The sequence below is a fragment of the Tetrao urogallus genome, assembly GCF_951394365.1.
Source record: "Tetrao urogallus genome assembly, chromosome: 3".
In the NCBI taxonomy this organism is placed as follows: domain Eukaryota; kingdom Metazoa; phylum Chordata; class Aves; order Galliformes; family Phasianidae; genus Tetrao; species Tetrao urogallus.
Genome location: NC_136815.1, coordinates 7,899,785 through 7,923,080, shown reverse-complemented (window position 1 = coordinate 7,923,080; position 23,296 = coordinate 7,899,785). Strand labels below are relative to the sequence as shown.

Below are 23,296 nucleotides of genomic sequence, written 5' to 3'. Positions count from 1 at the left end.
GTGATAAGTACTTTCTTAGCTTTGGGGTTTTGCTTGCTTGTTTGCTTGTTTTTGTAGATAAACCAGTCCACAATTGGAAAAACTTGTTTGGAGAACAGCAGACAGGTATGTTTTCCTTCAAAGGCCAACTACTGATCATAGGCAGTTTGAGAAGCCGTTCATAAGGAAATAATTCTCTGTCTTCCGTTTTCCATTAATACAAGAAGGCTTGGTTCCAGCTTCAAGTGAAATCAATGGTAACACATAGCTGATATTCCAGGAAATTCATTTTAAAATAGGACTTGAATATCCATGTGCCTTTGAAGACACGAGCCTCCATTGCTACAGACTTCTATGTCATGCATAGAAGTGAATTACATATGCTGCACAATTCTGCCAGGTTTATATCTGTCATTTAAAGACAGAATGATTTTGTTCAAAAATAGTACTTACATATAATTTTCCACATTTAAAGTGGCTACTTAGACATATCTATCTTCAACAGTCAGATTTTAGTTACACTTTTTCCACTATTAGCAAGATGCTGTTGGAGAAATTTACCATAGAAGGGAAGAAGAGTAAGGAGTTTTTACAAAAAATGAATTCTTTTGTTTTCAAATATCAAGATATAAATTACCAATCTTTTACACTTTACTCACTGAAAACTATTTTTCCAGCATCAGAGTGTAATTTTAGGAGTAATTTTCCCCACTTGAAATACAATACTACATATCAGAATTTGTCTTTTTTCTTATTTTTTGTATTGTCACACATTTCAAAATAGTGGTTTAAATCAACTGTTTAAATTCTTCACAGCATTGCTTTCTTACATACTTAGGCATATTGACATTCAGAACTTTTCCTTCTGCAGTGACCAATTTTGGAAGAGGCTTCTCTCTTGTTTTTGACCCTCTAAACAAAATAGAAAGAAAAACAGCTTATAATTTCACATTTTCATATTTTATGTTGCATAGCAAAACAGAAAGGAGAAGATGTCAGGAAGGCAAGGATTATCTGGTACTGGATTTTAAGGATACAACTTATTTCAGAAACTGAACAGGTTATGTCAGATGTCCAACTGAACATTAAAAGCATCATCTAAAGCTGAGCAAATACTTTGTAGTATCATTTATTTACATAGATAATAACTTCCTAGGTGTGTCACTCAGAATTCATTGTCAAACACGATATCAAACATGAATTAGCTGGCAGAACAGTGGAAATTCTGAAATCCAAACAGTGGAGCAGAAAAGAGAAATTGTTATATTTAACAACCCTGTTTGAGAGAAAACAAAATAAAGGGTAAAATAAAAAATAGAAAATGAAAAATAATAAGCAGCCAGTATATTTTACTAACATTTTTAAAGCATATTTGCACAGGTAAAGACAATATTCAATGGGAGGCAGACGCCAACCTCCTCTCTGTGCCTTCAAAAAGTTGTTCATCTTCAGTTCCCAAAATATATTATAAAACAAAAAAACATACCTTATACTGTCTCTAGCTTTCCTTTTTTCTTCAATATATCTGTGAGTTTCTAATCTAGATTCTGGAGTATATGGTGTTGGCTCCTCCCAAAATCTTCTGTCTTCTTCATCATCTTCAGCTGTTCTCCACATTTGTTGTTCTCCTTCTTTCTGATGATTTTCTTTGTATTGTAGGGAGTCTGGGCTACACAAAACCACATGGAATATTGTTTGAAAAAGAAGAGTAACAGCAGTGATAAATTGATTACTCCACTATGAATATTAATTCCTACCAATAACAATATTTTAAGTATTTGGATAACTTATTCTGCTCTAGTCTGAGGCTGAGGTACTCATTAAGTTCTTTGCTTGAGTCTTCACTGGCAGCCAGGATTCTCATTCTTCTCACAACCCCAAACCTCATATTCCTGAAACTCCTGGTGTGAACTGGGGAGAAAACTCCCCCACACTGTAAGGGCAGAGTAAGTCTGAGACTGCCTCCTGAAACTGAATTTGTACAGGTCTGTGGGGCATGATGGACATGCATCCAGGATCCAAAGGGAACTGGCTGATGTGGCTGCCAAACTGCTCTCCATTATACTTGAAAAGTTGTGGCTGTCAGGCAAAGTTCCCTAGTAACAAGAAAAAAGGGAAACATCACTTCCATATACAAGAAGGGGAGGGAGGAGGATCTGGGGAACTGCAGGTCAGTGAGACTCAACTCTATGTCTTGGAAGATCACGGAGCACATCCTCCTGGGAGATACATTAAGGCACATGAGGGATGAGCAGGTGATCCGAAACAGAAGGCAGAGCTTCACCAGGGGAAAGTCATGCCTGACCAATCTACTGGCCTTCCATGACAGAGTGACAGCATCAGTGGACAAGGGGAAGGCAACTGATGTCATCTATCTGGACTTCTGCAAGGCCTTTGACATGGTTCTGAACCACATTCTTTTCTCTGAATTAGAGAAATATGGATTTGAAGGGTGGACTATTTGATGGATAAAGAATTGGCCAGAAGGACACACCCAGATGCTTGTGGTCAATGTATTTAAGTCCAGGTGGAGGCTGGTGACAAGCAGTGGTCCTCCAGGGGGCGGTCCTGGGGCCAGTACTCTTGAACATCTTCTATTCATGACATAGATGAAGGGATTGAGCGCACCCACTGCAAGTTTGCCGTAGAAGGAAGAGGTGCCATCCAGAGGGACCTTGATAAACTCTAAAGGTGGGTCCTTGTGAACGTAATGAGATTTAACAAAGCAAAGTGCAAGCAGTAATCCCAAATGTGCATAAAGACTGAGAGAAGAAATCCTTGAGAGTATCCTTGTTGAGAAAGAGATAGGGATCCTGGTAAACGAAAAATTTAACATGAGGCAGGAGTGTGCTCTTGCAGTCCAGAAGGCCAACAGTATCCTGGGCTGCATCACAAGAGGGGTGAGATGATTGTCTCTCTCTGCTCTGTTCTCATGAGGCCCCATCTGGAGCACTGTCCCTGTGCCCAGGCCCCCAACACAGGAGAGATGTTTAGCTTTTGAAAAGGTCCAGAGAAGAGCCACAAAGATGATTAGAGGGCTGGAGCACCTTTCCTATGACGATAGGCTGAAGAAATCGGTCTTGCTCAGCCTAGAAAAGAGAAGGTTTCAGGGAGACTCATTATGGCCTTCCAATATCTAAAAGGAGATATAAACATGAGGGAAATCAATTTTTTACACGGGTAGGCAGTGATACGACAAGGGAGAATGGTTTTAAATTAAAGGAGGGAAGATTTAGATCAGATAGGGGGAAGTTTTCCACACAGAGGGTGGTGAAGTGCTAGAACATATTGCCCTGAGAGGATGTGGATGCCCCATCTCTGAAGGTGTTCAAGGCCAGGTTAGGTGGGGGCCCAGGCAACCTGATCTAGTGATCAATCTTGCAGTTGGCAACTCTGCCTGTGGCAAGTGGATTGGAACTTGATGATTCTTAAGGTCCCTTCCAACCCAAGCCATTCTACGATTCTTTGATTCTATGAATCACGGAAATTAGACTCTACTGGACTAAAAATGGACTAAAGATGAAGGTCAAGTACAGTGAAAGAGAAAGTGAGAGAAAAATCCTTCTGCTGTCTTAGTAAAATAAGGTAGAAGAAGTGTAGGTGTAAACAATTCCATAGCCTTTTACACATCTCAAAAGATCTTCAAATTGTTTCATTCTTAATATCTATTATGTCTGAAGGAAAAGAAATTATAGATGAAGAACAGCTTTCTCTGAAACAATTGCATTACCTTAAATAATAATTTCCAGCTGTCCATCTGAAAGAAGCTATCAATTACACTGCTTTGCACCCAGACAATTTAGCCAGGAGATACAGGACAAAAATTCTTTTGTACTGTCTGCAGATCAGTAATTAATGGCATTTATAACTGATTATATTTTTCTTTAGGCATAAAATGCTTGAGGATAAATGCTGGAATCCCACTAGAATCAGTAATAAAGACAAACATGAGACTTTAAGTAGAATTACATAACCAATATTTCAGGAGGAAAAGCAAAATTATTAATGAAGAAAAAGAAGAATGATGATTAGATGATTACTTAAAAACTGTTGCTACCTACTGTTACCTGTCAAGTCCAAGCTCAGCTTCCATTTGTTTTTCTTTCCTATCCTTTCTTTCATGCATCTTTCTTTGAGCCTCTTCTTTTTCTTTGGCTCTTTTGAGAAGGTAAGCTTGTTCCTGTTCTCTGATTTTCTGTTTCACTTCTGGATAGTACTGAAGTGCTTGAATTCTCTCCGAACGTTCTATTTCTTTACTATCCAAATACTTCCCAAAGGGAAGAAAAATCCATATAAATACATGAGAACTTTTAAACATATTCAATCAAATAAATCCATTAAACTTCAGGTTAATTTACTATTCATTTCAAACCTCCGAAGCACTATTTAAGAAGCAGTATATTTAAACGAATTAACAGTAAATTTCTATTTAGGTCTGAAAAAGTGTTTGTGCCTAACAGTTGCCTTTTGCATCTTCTCAGAATTTTACTTTGTCTTATTACTATGGAGTAGGAAGAGTCCCTTCAGCCATTTCTGTTATTTTTTTTTCTCATTTTGATTCAGCTCATGGAACTATGACAAATATATTTCTTTAAATGTGTTCATTTACTGCTGACAAAGTTAGTTGAATCTACTCCCATTAAGGAAAGTAAGTGTCTGTGCTTCTCCAAGGTAAAGTGTGAGTGTGTACTTGGGGTCATTTTCACTGACAGGAAATCATTAGATCAGTTCCTGCACAGAATTTCAATCTCAACATATCTATTTACAGCAGATGCAATATAGTGCATTTTCATGTCAACTTCTATCCTTCCATTGCCTTACACTGTTGGTATGGTATATAACATCAGTACCTTATCAACAACTTAGTAACTTTCTGAAATCATGACAATATTAAAAAATATATGTTTAAAAAAATACTGTCTGTATGAAAACAAATGAGTAAAAAGCCACAACTGTACTATGTACTTATCTTTTCGGAAATTCGTTAAAGCATCTCCAATGAAAATGACTGATAACTCTAAAAAATAACTGTGGTTTAGTCAGAATTCTTGAGAACAGACTTCACTTTCCTGAGGGCAGTACGAAGAAGATTCCTATTTTTTCCTACCATAAGCATTTATTTTGTTTTGTATTAGTATGTTTAGTCAACAAAGCTGGCTATTGATTTGTTCATAGAATTAACAATAAAAATCTTACTTTTAATTGATGAAGTGTTGCCACCACAAATTGTCTATAACCTTCAAATTCAGTGCATGGGTTACCCACTAGAAACAGTTCCTTCAAATGTATGTTATATTTTAGGGTTTCGACACTGGACAGTTCACCAATGAAATTTGCTGTCAAGTCAAGCTTCTTCAGTTCTTCACAGCCTATTTGAATTAAAAAAAAAATCATTTGATTTGTTCATAACATAAATGCTCATGACACATACACACAAACATACAGAGACATATATGTACTTAGGTACTAAAACTGATGCCTACATTTGCCCTTGTATAATAACTTCATCCTGTCAGGATACATCTTTTACAGGCCACAGGTAGAAGACTGACTCACAGCTAAGCTTCAGGAGATCAAAATATTTATAGGAAGAAAAAAAATTCTTGGTAAGATGGAAAATATAAAAAACTTACTCTTGGTTTCATGACTATAAGAACTCTGTGGTCAGAGCTTGTATACTAGTTATTAAATGCTTCATTTCCAGACGATAAACTTCAGCTTTAAGAGTCTGATCATACTGGTACTGTTCTCAGCTGAAGTCTTCTCCACATGGCTAAAGGGTGCCTAATTACTTCGGAAGAGCAGGATGACTTATGGGTTTCCTTTCTGTGTAATGTTAATCTTCACTAACATTACCAAAGTGTTGATAAAATGTTTTCTAAAAATCCACTCCAAGTTGAGATGAAGTTTTGCACTTTATGGACTCAGCTATTGTTATGAATATTTTATCACTGATTAAATTGCAAAAATTGGTGAGAAAGTGGTGTGTTAACCAGAAACATTTATTATAATTAGTAGCACTAAATGTGCTAACAAACTGATTTGGGAAATCTGGATCCAGAATTTATCAGCTACTCCTTTTATCATAATCTGTCCTGAGTCATAACCTTGGCCTAAGAGTAGAAAAGTTCAGCTAAGAGCAAATTCAACTTCTGTGCTCATCATTTTAATCACCTCTTTTCCTTTGCAGGTCTACTTGGCAAGTATTCTATGCATAATGGAAAAGAGCATAAACAATGCAAAATGATTTATTAGAGGATTAAAACAACCTCAATTTTTGCAACGCTCGCTCTCGCTCCCAAAGTTTCTGGCATCTAAGTAAATGACAAATCACAGTAATAAATAATGCAGCCTGCTAGAACACCTTAAAATTTGCTGGCATGAAAATAGATGTAAATTTCTCAACAAATTGCCAAATAAGTAATGCAGTATATATTTCTGCAACTATTTGTTTATTTTTCCATTTGATTTAAACCATTCTCTTGAATCAGCATGCATATGATTCAAAAGAAAATAAAGCAAAACAGCTTTTTTTTTTTTTTTTTTGTCCCCTTGCTAAGGTACACATTTTATATACTGAGCAACTTGACAAAGCAGAATCGAGAAAGAAAAAGGAAATAAGTCAAAAGTCAGAAATGGTTCAAATAGCATGGAATGTATTTATGGATGGCTCTAAGTCTTAGGACCTGTTCATGGAAAATGGTAAATCCTTGGACAAGCAATTATAGTGACAGGCTAAATGATTAAATAGAGATCATATGGATACAATTTTATGTAAAGATAGAAAAAAGATTGATCTGAAAACCTCTGTAAAAATACTCCAGACAATGCAACTTCTGTACAATGTAGAATGTCCTTCTGTGAGACTTTTGATTGCTGAAGCAAAGGTGACTGCTGAATGATAAAAAGAGATGCTTTTTACAGCCAGCATGGTATTAAAAAAATAAAAACAAAAAAACTTTGCTCTAGATAAGCTGCATAACAAATGATAGAATCATAGAATTGCTCAGGTTGGAAAAGACCTTAAAGATCATCGAGTCCAACCACAACAAAGCCACACCACTACCCTAACTAACAACCCTCCACTAAGTCATGTTCCTGAGCACCACATCCAGACGGTTTTTAAACACATCCAGAGATGGTGACTCAACCCTCCCTGCGGAGCCTGTTCCAGTGCTTAACAACCCTTTCTGTAAAGAAGTTTTTCCTGATATCCAACCTAAACTTACCCTGACACAACTGGGGCAATACCAATACCAATCCTGTAAAGGTTCATTAAATTTTGATTCCTGTTTTGTAAAGGATTAAAGAATGGAGCTGTCGTAGCTGACAACACTGGTAAAAGAGTACGCAGAGAGCCAGTTAAAATGCATTTAAGAAACAACAGTGACAAAACTTCAGCTGTAAGAACCACTGGCTACAAAGAAATACTGAAACACTGCACACAAACCAGTTTCTTCTGACTGTAAACGTACTACAATTATTGATGGGCATAATTAATAGCTTCCACTTTTCTTTACATTGTCTCTACTCAAGTTTTTCAGTAAGAAAAAGTGAACTAGTTCATTAAAATATCTTACCTTCCAAATTTTCAATTCTTTCAATATTGTTCAATGCAACATTTAAATATTCTAACTTCTTTAACCTGCCCACATTTTCTGTAACAAAACACAGATCCATTACTTCAGTTTCCTTCACTGAATAGGCATTATTATTTTACTTGTTTGCTTAACTTCGAACAAACAATAAAGCAGAAAAATGGGAAGGACAAAACTGAATTTGTATTAGACTATCAGGCATTAATATTTTAACGCTTAAAAAGATGAAAACAGGATTTCTATGAGAAGTATATGTTAATATTAAAAAAGAGGGAAGGCTATAAACACATTTTTTATCAAAACATCTATAATACAAGTACATAATGCAAGAGGACTGGCCAAAATATGTGGTGAAATATTTCGTTCATCATGAAACTCTGGAATAATTGGACCATATTTTGTCAAGCTTTATGAAACTGGAGTTTTACACTCACTTATATAGAAAAGATTGGTTTCTTTAGTATATATTCATTTTCTAAAGGTCTTTTATCTACAGGGCTATTACAAGTAACTGAAATAATCAATAATCCATGTTATATAGCTGTTGGAAGAATTTATTCTGTTTTGAAATAAAGCTTAGACCTACTATCTTACATAACCCAAAGTTACTTAGCCTGCAATTTATGTTGCCTATAAAATAGTATGAGTTAATTCTGGTAAAAATGTGGTCTAAGAAGTTTCCTTTTCTGATGGAATTTTTGAGTCAACTTAAGTTTTTAGGAAAACCTAAAGATGTGTTTTAATTCCTGACATTAGAAAATAATGGACGGATTAACAAAATAGGTCATGTCATTTTCAACTAGGATTTTCAGATATGCATGATCAGTTGAGGAAGCAGCAGTGGGCTGGCCCACAATGATGGGTTAGCCATTATCTTTTCCATTTTCACTCAAGTCATACTGAATACACAAACACTCCATTCTGACTGAAGTAAAGCAAGTGCAATAACAACTTCAAACGACGATTCCTTTCTGCCACAAGCCTAAAAAACAACCTTGAGGCATGCATTAGCATTTTGGGAAATAAAACCTTATCTTGTAATTCCCTTTGCCAGAGCTCATGCTCCTGTGCTAGTAAGTTTGCCAGTCCTGTGTTTTTGTTACACTGTCCTTCACTGTCACACATCTGCCTACAACAGATTTCTAAAGCTTTATGGTGCTACATGGCCATGTACTGAGTGACACTGTCTTAGCACGCAGCATTAGCACACATACTACAAAGATGCACAACGAACAGAGGTAAGGCTGAATAATGAAAGAGTTGTGGAATTGTTCAGATTGCAAGTGGCGTGGGATCTGGAGGTTAAGCCATTTGCAGAGGAACTAAACTAAGCTCAGAGATGCAGAAGGGTTGAGATCCTAAATGCTTGCACAGAGATGCAGAAGGGTTGAGATCCTAAATGCTTGCACGCTTCTTCAAAGAAGCTCAGCTCCCTCAACTAAACGGAAACCAAGAGGATGTTAGGATTACAGCACCTTGTTGTCCCTGAGACAATCACACATTGTGTCAGAAGCATTCTGTGTTTGACACTGCACAGGATTTCAGTGGCATATGGAGAATTCCTTTTCTGCATTCAAAATAAATATTTACACAGCATTCTATGGGCGTTCTTTACAGAAAAGCATTATGTAAACCCTAAACATCACCTGCATTATCTAATGTATCATTCCTCATAGTGGAAAGCACTGAAGGAGTGCAGTACTGCTTGATGTTTGTTTTAAGAGGAGAAAAGGATTAGAAAGTTGCTCTAATCATAGAAAATGTATGGTAGTATGAGGGTACAAGAGGAGGTACTACATCACTTTGTTTCAAGCCAAGAATAAATACAGTAGATGATATATCCAGGAACATTCCCTGATAGATTAAGACAATTTGACAGAAATAAATGAGTGACGCTGTTCTTTATTAAATATGGTGATTCAAATTTATCCATAGTGTCACTGTGATATAACTGGAATATATACAATGGCTCACTTATAGCTGCAGGAGTTCTCTTTCTACAGGCCAAACATAAGATAGCAGGCAGCTGTCAGCCAACAACAGGACCATTCTATAGTCTGGGATCTAAAATGTATTATTTTCACCGCAAGCTATTGAAATTAGCAGGACCACAATGTTTGTTCTTTTATTTCTATCAGAATACCTAGCATTTCCTCCTCTGTGTAAGCGAGGTGGGGGAGTAGTAAGCTTTACCAGTGCCAAAATAACTGGGAAACGCAAATGCCATTTGAAATGTGACACGCAGGTCTGAGACACAACTCTGATACAAGATACACGCTTTAACTCATGATGCAGTTCACAGACTTCACCAGTCTCAGGTTTTTTGAAGATCTGACTGGAAATCCTATTTCCTATCCAGTGAAGTCAGAAAGTTTACCTCACACTCTAATTTGCAAGCTGTGCTGACTAACTGCTGTACATACTGGCCCTGCAGAGGCAAACAAAGAAATTCAAGCAGAGAAAGATTCATCTAACTGATACAGATCATGTCTACAGCTGAGCTACTTCTCTAGGATCCCCTATAATCAATACAGAGAAATAGGTTATTCAGGGTGCAATTTGTCTTGTCTTAAATTGGCTGTCTAAAACCAGTGAACTAAATCAGGCTTGAAAATTTGTCTTTTTCTGGTTAACTAAGACCTTGGAGAGGTGTTTGCTCCATTCATAGATGATGAAATTAATTTCTCAGCAAGGATTCATGCCGCGTATTTTGCTGTATATTTTCTCTATGGTATTTCTATAATTGAATATCTGTGGGCATGATATGAGTAAGGCAGTGTAGAACACAATGTTATCTTGTGTTTTCTTCCCATTTATACAAAAGAAAAGAGCCATGAATTCTTCACACAGCTTGGTGGTTTTATTTCTATGCATATGGATACCTTGCAGCTTGCTAACTGACCAGTAGGCTAGTCTGATCTTTAGGGTGGTGTTAAGGGTTTCCTTTAAAATAAGGGACACATCCTGACAGAGGCAGTATAAAACATACAGCTATGATATTTTGATATACAGAAGTGTGTGTTCTGCATCAATGCATTGCTGTCTACTTCACAGTGGTTTACTTCTTGAATTCAGTACTGTTTCTATGAGATATGAGCACTGACAAAATAATAAGATAGGGTCTTGTGCCTTAAGCACAAAATAACAGAGAAAAAACAACTTTTTTTACTCAAATTCTGATGGGATAGAGCAGCATAAAGCAGTTTAAAAAAATCTTTCTCTCTCTGGGAGAAGATTACTCCACTCGAAGTAATGCAGATGTTATCAATACAAATATTCCTTCGGAATTTCCTGACAAGCCCCGTTAGGGCAGCTTGGAATTGAGATTTAAAGCCTTTGCCTCCAAATCACAAGCACAGAATTTCACCCTAAAACTCTAGATTGTCTTTTCTGCCTCTTACGGAATTTCAAAGAAATATGCTAATATCATTCCTGAGCACTTCTCATTTTCCATTCTTCATAATGTCCTTAACAATATGCTTTAACTTTTGGTTAGTTCCAGAGAGGTCGGGCAGTTGTACTTTCAAGGTCCTTTCCAACTGAACCACTCTAGTTAATCTATACAGTATCTGTAGGATCGATGCTTTTCCAGACCAAGACTCCATGTCATATCATTCTGTGTGCCTAGCAAACTTAAAGCTGCATCACAAGAGCACAAAACATAGATCATAAGGAACTGCATCTTCCTGTGGTAAAGGAAGATCATTCAGACTTCTCTGTAAGTTGTCTGTAAGTCTTTATGCACAAAAGCAATTATTGTATCTGAACGAAGATTACTTCCATCTGAACAAAAGCTACTATGTGTATAAAAACTGAATTGAAAAATGAGCATGAGGACAGCTAGTTCTCACGTATTGCAGTTCATGGAATGCATTGAACTGTCTCTGTTACAAGAAAAGGATCTTTGAGTTATACCTTCACATACAAGTTTTTAACCAATTAAGGTGTTCTACACTTCCATTCTAGTGACTTGTATCTCAGTACTAACTTTTTCATTTAAACTCCTGCAAATTTCTAAGCTTCTTAGAAATCTGCTAACATGAAAGGGAAATAAAAGCTTGTGGGAGTAGAATCAGGAGGAACTTCTCTGTAGTTACACACTCCACATTCTATGAAGAATAACGCAAAAGATATACATATATTTCTTACTATGCAAGCAATCCATTTAATAAAAAACATATCCAGAAAATGCTTACCAATTTTTGGAATTAGGTTATTCTGAAGATAGAGAATTTTCAAATCCCTACACCATTTGTCAAGGTATTCTAATTTTTCTATTTCTTGCTGATGTAAAGAGATTTCCTCCAGTGAAAAAATTTCACAGTTATTATGTTCTGCACGTCTTCTAACAAGATCTTCAGTGACTGAAAAAAATAGTTGAGGTCATTGGAAAATATCTCCACTATTTGAATTATGAACAATTTTTTTAGATCATTAAAATCTTTTGTTCCATCATACTAAACAGATACTTGGGACAAGTATCAATAAAAAGAAATTCTGCTATAAAAGACAAATGTCAAGCAACTTCAACTCACCCTGCTACAGTGAGAATAATTTGTAAAACACAATTAAGCCACTTCCAACATTTAGAAAAATCCATATGAAAACTGTGGAATCTTCCATAAAATGTAGAGCAAACCTTGCTTGGGGCAAAGCTATAACTAATTCATGCTTATAAACATCTGTGTTGGGATGATATGTAATCCTGCGTATTTTGTAGACACCAGCAGTTCATTAGCAGCAAGCAGAAGAGTTTCATTGGCTGAAAGATGCTAGAAACCTGGCTTCAAGAATTTTCATTTAGCAATGTTTAGTGCAAGGCAATCTTTCACTCAGTTAAAAGGATCTGTATGATGAAGATAAAGAAATTCTATGAGAACTAGTGCTCACTCTTGAGGTAGATGTGATTACTTTGTTTCCAGTCCACTGCACCAAAAAAGCACTTGCATTTTCATCTCCTTGATAAACAGTCAACTACAGTGAAGTACTGATTAAAAACATGACTTCTAGGAAATAAGCATCGAATCTTACTCGTATTTTAAAAACTTACAGAAGCCTAGCAAGCCTTTCAAAAATACTCTGAAGAAAAATAATAAAAAAAGAAATATATATAAATACAGAGATCTATGAAAACCAATTGGTCCTAGCATGCATTTATTACATTCTTTCACTGCTTCTTTATCTCAGGGAGGTTTTGATAAATGCTCTGTCTTTATTACTGGTCCTGGAACAGCTGCACACACTCACATGAACAGAGCTGCTAAAAGCCTGGTGATCTGTGCACCTGTGTGGCGCAGTCTTGTGTGTGTCAGCACAGCTCCTCTATCCACAGCCTTTAGGAAAGAGGCAAAATAAGTTTTGCACATTACATTTTTTTTTCTGCAAATAAGCCGAGTTCAGTTTCCCTTCTTTCACCCAAATTTTATCTAATTTAGATTTATGTCACATTTACAGATATATGGAATTATTTATCAGTGATGCTGGTATTGATGCAAGAGTGGATCCTGTCTGCATAGGAAGCATGTTGGGAAAGGTGAGCCCATCCCCTTGAATCACTGTGGATAGGTTTGCTGCGTCTGAAAAACCATCTTCTGTTCAACAGCAAATTGATTAAAGCTGATTAAATTATTAGAGAAAATATGGCAATAATCATGACTAAATAGTATTTACAGAAAATATGAAAAATATCAGCATTCTAATAACTTACTTTGCAAGCATGCTGGAAATTACAGAAAAGAATGACCTTCTTTCCAATGTGTCTAGTGTCAGATCTTGCAGTGACAGTATTTCCAGTGCAAACAGGTGCTTTTGAGCAAGAAAACAGTATCCCAGGATCTGCACACTTACACATTGGAGACATCTGCACTTGCTATACCCTTTATAGAAAAAAAGAAGTGACACAAACTATTCTGGACAGTTTTATTACAGCCAGATTTCCATTTGCTGATGATTGTGGCAGGAAGTATGCTGAAACACTCATTTTCGATACATGGTATGCAAGGCAGAGACAACCATCCCCAACAGAATCTATTTCTGGGTTCTTCTGTGGGAACGGAGTAAACATTTAACATTCTGTATGCTACCTATATATTTAAGGGGAGTAAGGGAAACAAACTTGCAGAAGAAAACAATAAATATTGAGGTAAGGGTATAAGGAATGAGGAGCAAGTGCGGGGAGAGGGAATATGGTAGCTAGGGAGTGGGGAAAGGAGGGATGGGGCCGGAGGTGAGACGGAAGGCTGTGTGACACTCACTCCGCACCATGGCTGCCCGCAGCTCCCGCCGCCGCCATTACAGGACGCCCCGCGCTGCCATGGCAACGTGCAGGGCGCTGCTGGGCCGCCCGCTTGCGTCGCTCTCCTCAGCGTGGCTTCAGCTCTGCCCGTGTCTGCAAAAGCTGGAAACGCCAGCACCATTTGTACTCCAAAATGACGATGTTTATGAGTCTGTCAGTCCTGTCACTTTCCTTTGGCATTCAGATATGAAATAGCTTCCTCAGGCTGTCTTCTGTCTATCCACTGTGTGATGTCCTTGTCAACCCATTTGCCCACCATAGTGCTTGCAGCAAACACTGCTGTCCTTCACCTTTTAGCTGAGATTGTCCCAGCTAAAAAAACTCTTCCCACACTATTTAAGGCATGAATCTGCTCAGAGAGCTGTGTGAAATGTGCCACGCTGTGTACACAGTTATCACAGCCCCCTGCAGTGTTCTGTGGACTCTCACTTGTCATTACCATACTTAAACTTCACATTCAATGCCTACCTTGCAACCAACCTGGTGTGTCAGTCGTGGCTGGAGGTCTCGGTGACATCAATTCTCATGTATGGGATTTCCTACTTTGCAGTGAACATAATATAATGTTGCTTCATGTGCTTGATTAAGCAAGTTCCGAACTGGCAAAGTTAGAGCAACCTAAACCTCAAAGGAAGTGGAGGGGATGACGTGCTTCAAAACATCACAGAGTCCTTCACCTAATCCTGATATGATGACAACCATTACAAATCAGCAATGAAGTAATTACAGGTTTATGTATTCTGTTCATTGCCACATCATTCCTCGGTCACAATCTTATAGAAGCCACAATTGGTGACTCCAAAACTTCAGGTGCAGAACATAAACTGGTACAATTGTAACCAAATCAAGGTGTAAACATCAGGAAAGTCAGCACGCACCACAAAACATTTAGTTAACCACAACGTAACGGTTCAACCAAGCCTAAAGCTCATCTATTATCAGAAAAATCACATACATTAGAAAAGTTTAAGAAAGGATTTATTTGCTTGTTTTTAAATCTTCCTTTACTAAGTCACTTAGCTGGGATGTAATCCATTAAAAAATACAAATCACAATGTAACTTTCTAATTTTGTTGCTATTTAGGGGGTAGTAGGAGAAAGGGGTCGTGGAGTTAAAGCTACCGAGTTTTGTGGAGGTAATGAGACACAAAGGAGCAAAGTGAAGTTTACGGACTTTGGTTTGTAAGTCTCTGGCATTTGTCCCTGTCTGACTGGACATAACCCACTAACGCTGAGGACAAAGATTCAGACAGAGCTGGTTGGACGGCACCATCTCATGGCTACAAAGCCACAGAAACGAAAGCTGGGGGCAAGGCCTTTTGCATCTACTCATTTATTTCATGTCACACTGCAGGCTCCTTCCAATAATAGCTTTTACAGCTGTGACTTTTACTAGAACTATTAATTTCTGACTTGAGATTACAGCTCACATTCAAGGTAATTGATAATAAGGAGAAAAATCTCATTCTTTCTACATTCAATATTTTAAGTGCTGTGTCTACACTGCATTGCACAGAAATACACAAATTATTTTGTTATTCTAAAACCCTGTTGTTTTGTTTTTTTTTTCAGGCTCTAGAATTGCACACTGTTACTTTCTCATGCTCTCAATAAGCTATAAAGACCAGTTGGGTGTATGAAGGGATGATGCTGAGATTGGGAAAAACAGAGGAGATTTTTTTTTGTCATTTTTTTTTTCTCATTCATTTCTCATCATTTCTCTGAATGAATTTTGTGAAATCATAGAATCTTTTAAAGGACCTTTAAAGATCATCTAGTCTAACTTCCCAACATTGAACAGGAACACCTACAGCTAGATCAGGCTGCTCAGAGCCGCATCCAGACTGTCTCCAGGACTCCTCTCAGGACATCCTGTTTTAGTGCCTCACTACCATTATTGTAAGAAGTTTTTCCTTATATTCAATTTAATCTCCTTTCTTTTAGTCTGAAACCATTTCCCCCTGTCCTGTCAAAACAAACCCTGCTAAAGCGCCTGTTGCCTTCTTTCTTACAGCCCCTCTTCAGATACTGAAAGGCTGCTGTCAGGTTTCCCTGTAGTCTTCTCCAGGCTGAACATCCCCAGCTCTCTCAGCTTGTCATTTTAGGAAAGGTGCTCTATCCCTTGGATTATTTTTGTTACCCTCCCCCAGCTGTGCTTTAACAGGTCCACTCTCTGAGAGACTGAGGACTCTGAAAATTTCAATTTATAGTAATGGAATTTTTCTTGGTTTCAGTCTTTCTTGCCTGTGACAGCAAGTGGTAAGTTATCCCCCTGTCCCTCCTTCGACCCACTTGCTTTCTCATCCTATATTCTCCTGTTCTGTTGCAGAGGAAGAGTGAGGATGGCTGGGTGGGAGTCTGGCTGCTAGCCAAGACTAACATGGCACAGCAAGAAATGGAAATGGGTGATTGCAAAGAGATGTTCTTGCAGGAGCTTTGTGGGAGGGCTGAAACATATTTCTTGAGGATATTTCATATCATAATGTAAATAAATTACCAGTAATCTATGTTTATATGTGTCCAGAAAGGCTACTTTATGGAAGTTATGGTAGATACTCTCCTTTATCTATACAACATTGTTTTCCATTTTAGTTTTCTCTTATTATCTCATTCATGCAGTAATCTTGTTGAAATTCGACTGAGAGCTGCCAGGTCTGTCAGCTTTACAGGAGCAATACTGCAGGGATGCTGCAGCTCCATGCCCATAGTTCCAGCCAGCAGTGAGCCTGAGCATGTATTCCCAGCAGGCACAGAGTGAAACATGTGCCCAGCTCCTGGGCCATCCGAGCTATTTGCTTTGTGGAGACTCCTGCTGATGCTGAAGCACCCTCACTCACTCCAGTTGTCCTGGTCCCATTCCAGTTGCATTGCACACAATGCATAAGTCTTAAGAAAAAAAAATGTTCACCTTTTATTGCAACTACAAAACTGGATCTTGCTATATCAGACAGTCTCCATTCACAAAAGATCAATGTAATGCACTGAGCAAATGTAAATTACTGTCCAAAAATTTTAATTTCGGTGAAATTTCCCTGCCTGAGCTCTTTATGCTTCACTTCAAAATATAACCAGCATATAGTTATTTACCATTTGAAAGAGAAATGTTTGTATTACATTACTGAACGTACATTTTTCTTCATTGCCACACTTTGGATTTTTGGTGCTAGAAATACAGCTATAGTGTGCTTGATCTTGACTTAGGCAGAGTTGGACAGACAGTGGTGTTTGAGTTTTGTTGATTCCTCTACCAGCACCCTTATTGTATGTTTTTCTGTGACAGTTTTGAAATCGCAGTCATTGTGGCTGCCAACCTGATTGTACTCTGCTGGCAATACTACTTGCACAGCCACTATCTCATATCTGATGTACCAGCTGGGGCTATATGCTAATGTCACTTTTAGCACAGCAGAGGACAAGCAGATGAGAAGCAATGCTAGTTATAGAATGATCTGGTGGGCAACAGCATGCTCACGTATCATCGTTCTGTTGCACGAGAACATGAAACCCATGCCATCCTAGCTAAACTAGCATAAAGGGAGATATTTGCAGAAGCAAATTATCAAATGTTTGGCTTCAGAAGATAGTGGTTTTTGGTTGCCCACAGGATCTATGTATGATTTAGTCTCTGTGGTGTCAAAGATCCAACTTGAAAAATCAGGCTCAGCATTTCCAAAGCATAGTTAATAGCTGCAGGTATTGTATTTTTTTTTTTTTCTATCTAAATCCAGGTAGAATTTCAATATTTAATGAATTTCATCATTGCTTTTCCACATTCTGATTGCCAGTTTTCTGAAGAGACCTTTCCTTCTAATAATTAGGCACTAATTTCACACCCATTAATGTTTATGTTTTCTTATGTTTCCTTCTTCTTTTTCTCTCTTTTCATGGTGCTCAGGATAATGGTATGACGGCCAAAAGGAAATGTGCACATGATACAGTAATGCTTCTGAAATATGTTACTACTAAGTCTCTATCCAAACCAACTGTCTTTACTAGCATATCATTACAATAAATTAATATATATGAAGCATTTGAAGACATCAGCTGCTTACCAAGTGCAAAATTAATGAGGATTGCTAAACACTTACAATCAGTCGACCATCAAAGTGCTTACAGGACCCCATCTTTATGTAGTACCTCGTTGACATAAGAGACTAGAGGTCTCTGGTTTTGCATGACTGATTGCAGATCACCAAGAAATGTGACATCACACAGAATAAAATAAAATAAAAATAAAAAATAATAAAAAATAATAAAAAATAAGCTAAAATAGTTTGTATTTTAAAGGAAAGACACAAACAATTGTTATTTTTTTCCATAGAAACTTGTGCAGTGGTGAAATGAAAAGAGTCAGTGAGCTGATAGTAGAATGCACAGAATTAACTGCTCTGCTTTTAAGTTCCTGTACAAGGTAAGAAGAGAGCTTGTTTTGAAATGCTGGAAGCAGCACCACTCCATCCTACAGTGCCTGCTTTGGGTAATATTGATTCAAATAAAAATCAGCTTTGAAGCTATGGTGTTGTAGCCCTTGTATAAACAATCCCACTGACCGAGAAGTGTCGTATCAACTGTCCACTGCTTGTCTGTAGATGAGTAGGTTGTATTTTTCATCACTGACTTTCACACTGTGCAGAGTGATCAAGCGCCTGTATGAAGTTCTGAAAACCTTTGTTCTCAGGATGAGTCTCCTCTTTCTGAGGAATTTCTCAAAAGTTTTCCAGGTTGCATCTGCAGCTGTGCAGCCACCTGTAGATCTCAGAAGCTGAATGCACTCATCCAGGAACTGATGAACAAGGCTGTTTTATCCACACTGTGAGGAACAGAAACACAGGTAGAGCACCACTTAGATCCTTCTTTTCATTTTTCTTATCAACTCAAAGAGATCTAAGAAAAAAAGGGAATCAGGACTAGGATAGCCACATCCCAGAAGACAGAAGTCAGTGCTCTGAGCTACACAGAGACTTAGAGATGCTTGATAAACAGCAGCTGGAGTCAAATTTATTTGGATAGATTCACAGAATGGCTTGGATTGGAAGGGTTGGAAGGGACCTCAAAGATCATCTAGTTCCAATTTTCCTGCTGTGTGCAGAGTTGCCAACCACACAGTCAGGCACCAGTCTTGGGATCTAAGGACAAGGATATCCTTATACTTATTTGAGGATAAGGTTTGAATGAGAAAATAAGTGCTTCTTAGATATTTTGGACTGATACATAGTTATGCTGGTTCACTCATTCAGTGGACTGGTACCAAACTAGAGCACTACAGTCCCTGGCCTGTTCAGAATCAACTTGGAAAAGGAGAACTTTGTCCATTACTGAAAGTACAGTCTTTCTAGGCTAAAGGACAGTGGTTTTTAATAGCTTAACAACTGTTGCCAGACAATTAAAAAAAAATTATCTAAATAAAATCAAAGAGGGGTTTTAGACAGCGAAGTAAAATAATTCACAGTGAAAATGGGCAAGGACCCTACAGCTAAAACTGTTTTTAACGAAAAGTTGAGGAACTTTCATGGCATGTTTGAACTCTGTTTCATAACAGGGCTCTTCCCAAAATGTATGAAATTCTTTCTAAACTTAAACATGTACTCACCAACTATTCTTTCTTTTCAATTATTCCTGTGGAGGGAAAAAAAAACCCAACACATTTTTGTACATTCTGATCTACACAACAGTTCGTTATAGTGTATCATGTAGGTTCTCATTCGCCAAATATCGTCATGTTTTTGGATGCTTGTTTGAGAGGATAACTTTTCTCACATTATGTAAAAGAGGTATTCTCTGTACCCCAGAGACTGAAAAGCTCTCAGACTGTATTTTTCTCCTTCTTGTGAAGAACAGCTTTGTTTATGATTCTGTGCTGAAATATTCAGAAAGTCAGAAAGCCATACATTGGAGCATGGGTGGCCCTGATTTCATTTTGAATAATGACGTAGTGACAAAGGATAACGTACAGTATTTTAGTATTTGAGATGTGATTTTGATCAACCAAAGGTTGAACCAAAGGTTGATCAAAATCAACCAATACGTTCTCCAGGTTTTGCCTTGTTGCTTCAAACTTCCCACATATTCAATTTAAATGCAAGAGATATGCCGGATTTGTCCTGCTGCCCTTGACATACACTCAACTCCTGAACCCTGACATTGCACTAGAAACAACGTCCCTTTGAGCTTGACTTTCACTACACTTTCAGATTAGCCCAAATGCTTCAGTCTTTGCAGCATTTTTGACATATTCAGAAGAATGTTCCTCTGCGTAGAAAGTGGAATAATAGTAATTAATCAATCCTGCATGTGCATACACTTTTGTAACAAGGAGATATATTCGTGAGCTGTTCTGAAGATGCAATTCAGACTTTTTCTCCAGAAGGATCTAGAAGTTATAGCTCTGTCCAAAACTTTGACATAAATCAGACTGAAAAAGAGCAACATCAGCACCTTTATTCATCAGACTTAGCATTTCTAAGACATTTCTCACACTACGGTGCAAGCCAAAGGCAAAAATCTGTATTGAACATAATGGTGCATTGGGTTAATGAGGCATGTCTTGTTATATTCATGTCTCGGCATGCTCATATTATGGCATACTATGTTCATCCTCATTTTTGTTGGTGGTTACAGGGTAACCTTATGATTATCGCTGTGGTAATCTAAGCCTATGAAGGAAAGCAATCTTTGGATAGGAGGAGGTGGGTATTTCCTGGATTTTTAAAAATACAGTATTTGTGGATGACTGACTGGATGGTTATGGAGGCCATGCCTGAGGCTGTGTCATTGAAATTCTTTTGTTCTGAAACTGAAGCCAGAATCTCCCTCTAAAATCTTTTGTCTTGAAATTCTTTTGTTGAGGATTATTAAGGTGAAATTATTAAGTTGAAGGATAAGTTCATTAGACTTAGAAGGGAAGGCTTTATGAAAGAGTTTGTAGAGTTTTTAACCACTCAACTACTGGTTTCTTATTGAAATCACTTAATGTTTCTGTACGAAGCTTACCTTCAACAAGAAAAATTCCTCATGAAGTGATAAATTGCCATAGTAATGATGAAGGCTTCTTAGGTTCTGTAAGCAGTTAAAGCACAGAGGATGCTGTTGATAGGCACATTAGGAATGTTTTGTCCAGCATTCCTGAAAATAGATGGTGGGGGAAGGGTTTTTGGAAGCCTAACTTACATCAGTGAAAAGGGGTAATGTTTCACAGAGAGGATAATCAGAGCTAAATGTGTAAGTGTGCCAGGTTGATTGGACAAAATGAGCAGTTTGTTCATGAACTTTCTTTGTAAAATAAAAACATTTTAGAGGAAAAAAAATGGATTTTGCTGTTCTGAGGAAAATAATGTAACATGCTTTTGAGATCAGATTGTTAAAAAGCACACTGACTGGAAAGTTGATGGATCTTGGAGAGTGAGTTTTGAGATAGAGTAGACAGCAAGTAGTGTCAAATATTGAGAGAATTCTATTTGTTTTTTAACCTTTTGTTTAAATGCTTGCAGACCGAGACGTGCAGCCCACAGTGCTGATTCCTCATCGTCTTCCTTATCATCCCCTTCCTTGTCATCCTAATCTGATGAGGAGGAGAGCGTTGAGAGGCGTCGGAGGCACAGCCGTAACAGGATAATGTCACAGAGTTGACTAGATCAATCTATGTCCGTGACAGAGGCAACAGGCCTCTGTCCTCCCCCCCCACCCCAGTCCCACAGAAATGGGAAGGAAGGAAGGGAAAAAAAACCAGCAGCAACAATCTATGGAGGAAAACTTATTTTACTATAATATCGGAATACAAAATAACACAATATATACAATTTAATTGAAATTGAGATTAATAAATCAGACAAGATAAGAGAGAGAGAGTTCCCAGGACCGATTCAAACCTGAAAAGCTTGGAACGGCTAGGAAAGCACCTCCAGCACCCACTGCAAGGCAGCAAGAGAGCGCCCCCCCACCCGGAAGGGCCAGATCCCGTGACTGCTGTAATGTACAGGGATAGGTACCTGGGATTGGGGCAGTGACACTTTAATGCCCTGTACACTACATGATGTTTTGATGCGGAATACTGAAACCATAAAAACATAGAACCATGACAGATAAAAAGAAGGTTACTGTATTTAGAGAACATGGGAGGGATGAATCTATTTGAGCAAATAGCATCTCCCTAACTGTGAAGTTATCCTCTTAGTCTTGGATAGTTACTAAGTGGCGATTGTATTTAATCACACCTCTTGGTTGTAACCAAACATTTGAAACTGGAGTTTTTAGAAATTAATTACTTATAAGCAGTTTGATTGGGAAGAGAGAATGGGGGGAGGAACACTTACTTATTTTTTTTCTAAGTCAAATCCTACTTCTGCAATTCTCAGTAGCTTGTCCAGAGAGAAAGCCACCATATCTAACAATTTGATAAACCTAGGAAGTGACAAAGGTTTCATTTCTTACACAACTATCTTAATAAATGCACACACAAAAAAGAGTCTTCAGCCAGATGTCTTTCAGACTGGTATGCTTTCTGATATGCAAACTACTTGGGAATGACCACTGGTGGGAGGCCTTTCGTAATGCTAATTTACACTGAAATGTGTCCCTTTGGAGTGTCAATTTTTTTTTTTAATGTAGAATCAAAAAATCTTTGAAAGCAGTTAGTGTATTTTTGGGTTTTTTTCGTCACAAAAGTGAAGATGTGTTCATTGTTTCTATATGTGGAGTTGCTGGTTCTAAAGTTGTAGTCAGGTTTGTGCCATCTTGGCTGGCACGGATGCTCACACATGCTTAAAAAAACAGAACAAAACAAAAAACCCACTGTCTCAGATGAATGTCTGGAGTGACCATTTTCTGTTCTTTACTCATGGATGTTAACAAGTGCGTGACCTCAAATGAATATTAGCTCTTTAAGAAGTTTGTGTCAATTAATAAAATCTTCTGTGTTCACTTGTCATAAAAACAAATATTCTAGCTACGTCTGAAATAAGGCAGCTTTTTCTTTTTCCTTAATTGAAATCAGGTGTCTTCCAGTAAACCTTGAGGAGAATGAGCTGAAGGGAGATCGCAGGGATGGAGTGAAAATTGGAAAAAGCCTGGCTGATGTTGATCCAGTGCAAATCGATAGTTCGGTGAGTGGTTTAATTTGCTGCATCAGTGTTTGTGAAGGCTTTCAGTAATGGGCCATCTGCAGCGATGCCTGATGGTTTTCTGTCAAGCAACTTCAGAAACAGCCCAGAACATTTCCTTGTTGCTGATGTATAACTTTTGGTGACACCTTCATCCAAATTGCTAACTTTGTTAACGACGTGTGCTCTGTTGAATTGATCTTCAGGTGCGATTTGATGCCGTGGGTGGTCTTTCTGACCACATTTCAGCTTTAAAAGAAATGATCTTTTTCCCCCTGGTGTATCCGGAGGTGTTTGAGAGATTCAAAATTCAGCCTCCAAGGTAACTG

The 23,296-nt window shown here is 37.8% G+C and overlaps 2 protein-coding genes across 2 annotated transcripts in view; both read right to left on the bottom strand.

The window, feature by feature from the left end:
• The window catches only part of DNAAF11 (dynein axonemal assembly factor 11), a gene marked incomplete at both ends in the record, with an annotated part of 28,052 nt that extends 14,615 nt beyond the window's left edge, over positions 1-13,437 (bottom strand). The window contains 7 exons of the mRNA XM_079534029.1: positions 814-891; positions 1,466-1,648; positions 4,047-4,246; positions 5,176-5,348; positions 7,560-7,637; positions 11,774-11,941; positions 13,308-13,437. Coding sequence (XP_079390155.1) covers positions 814-891; positions 1,466-1,648; positions 4,047-4,246; positions 5,176-5,348; positions 7,560-7,637; positions 11,774-11,941; positions 13,308-13,437 — 1,010 coding nt within the window. The remainder of the gene's footprint in view (positions 1-813; positions 892-1,465; positions 1,649-4,046; positions 4,247-5,175; positions 5,349-7,559; positions 7,638-11,773; positions 11,942-13,307) is intronic.
• Positions 13,438-17,982: 4,545 nt separating this feature from the next.
• TMEM71 (transmembrane protein 71) overlaps positions 17,983-23,296 on the bottom strand; it is a gene marked incomplete at both ends in the record, with an annotated part of 58,431 nt that continues 53,117 nt past the window's right edge. Inside the window, 1 exon segment of the mRNA XM_079533439.1 lies at positions 17,983-18,050. Coding sequence (XP_079389565.1) covers positions 17,983-18,050 — 68 coding nt within the window.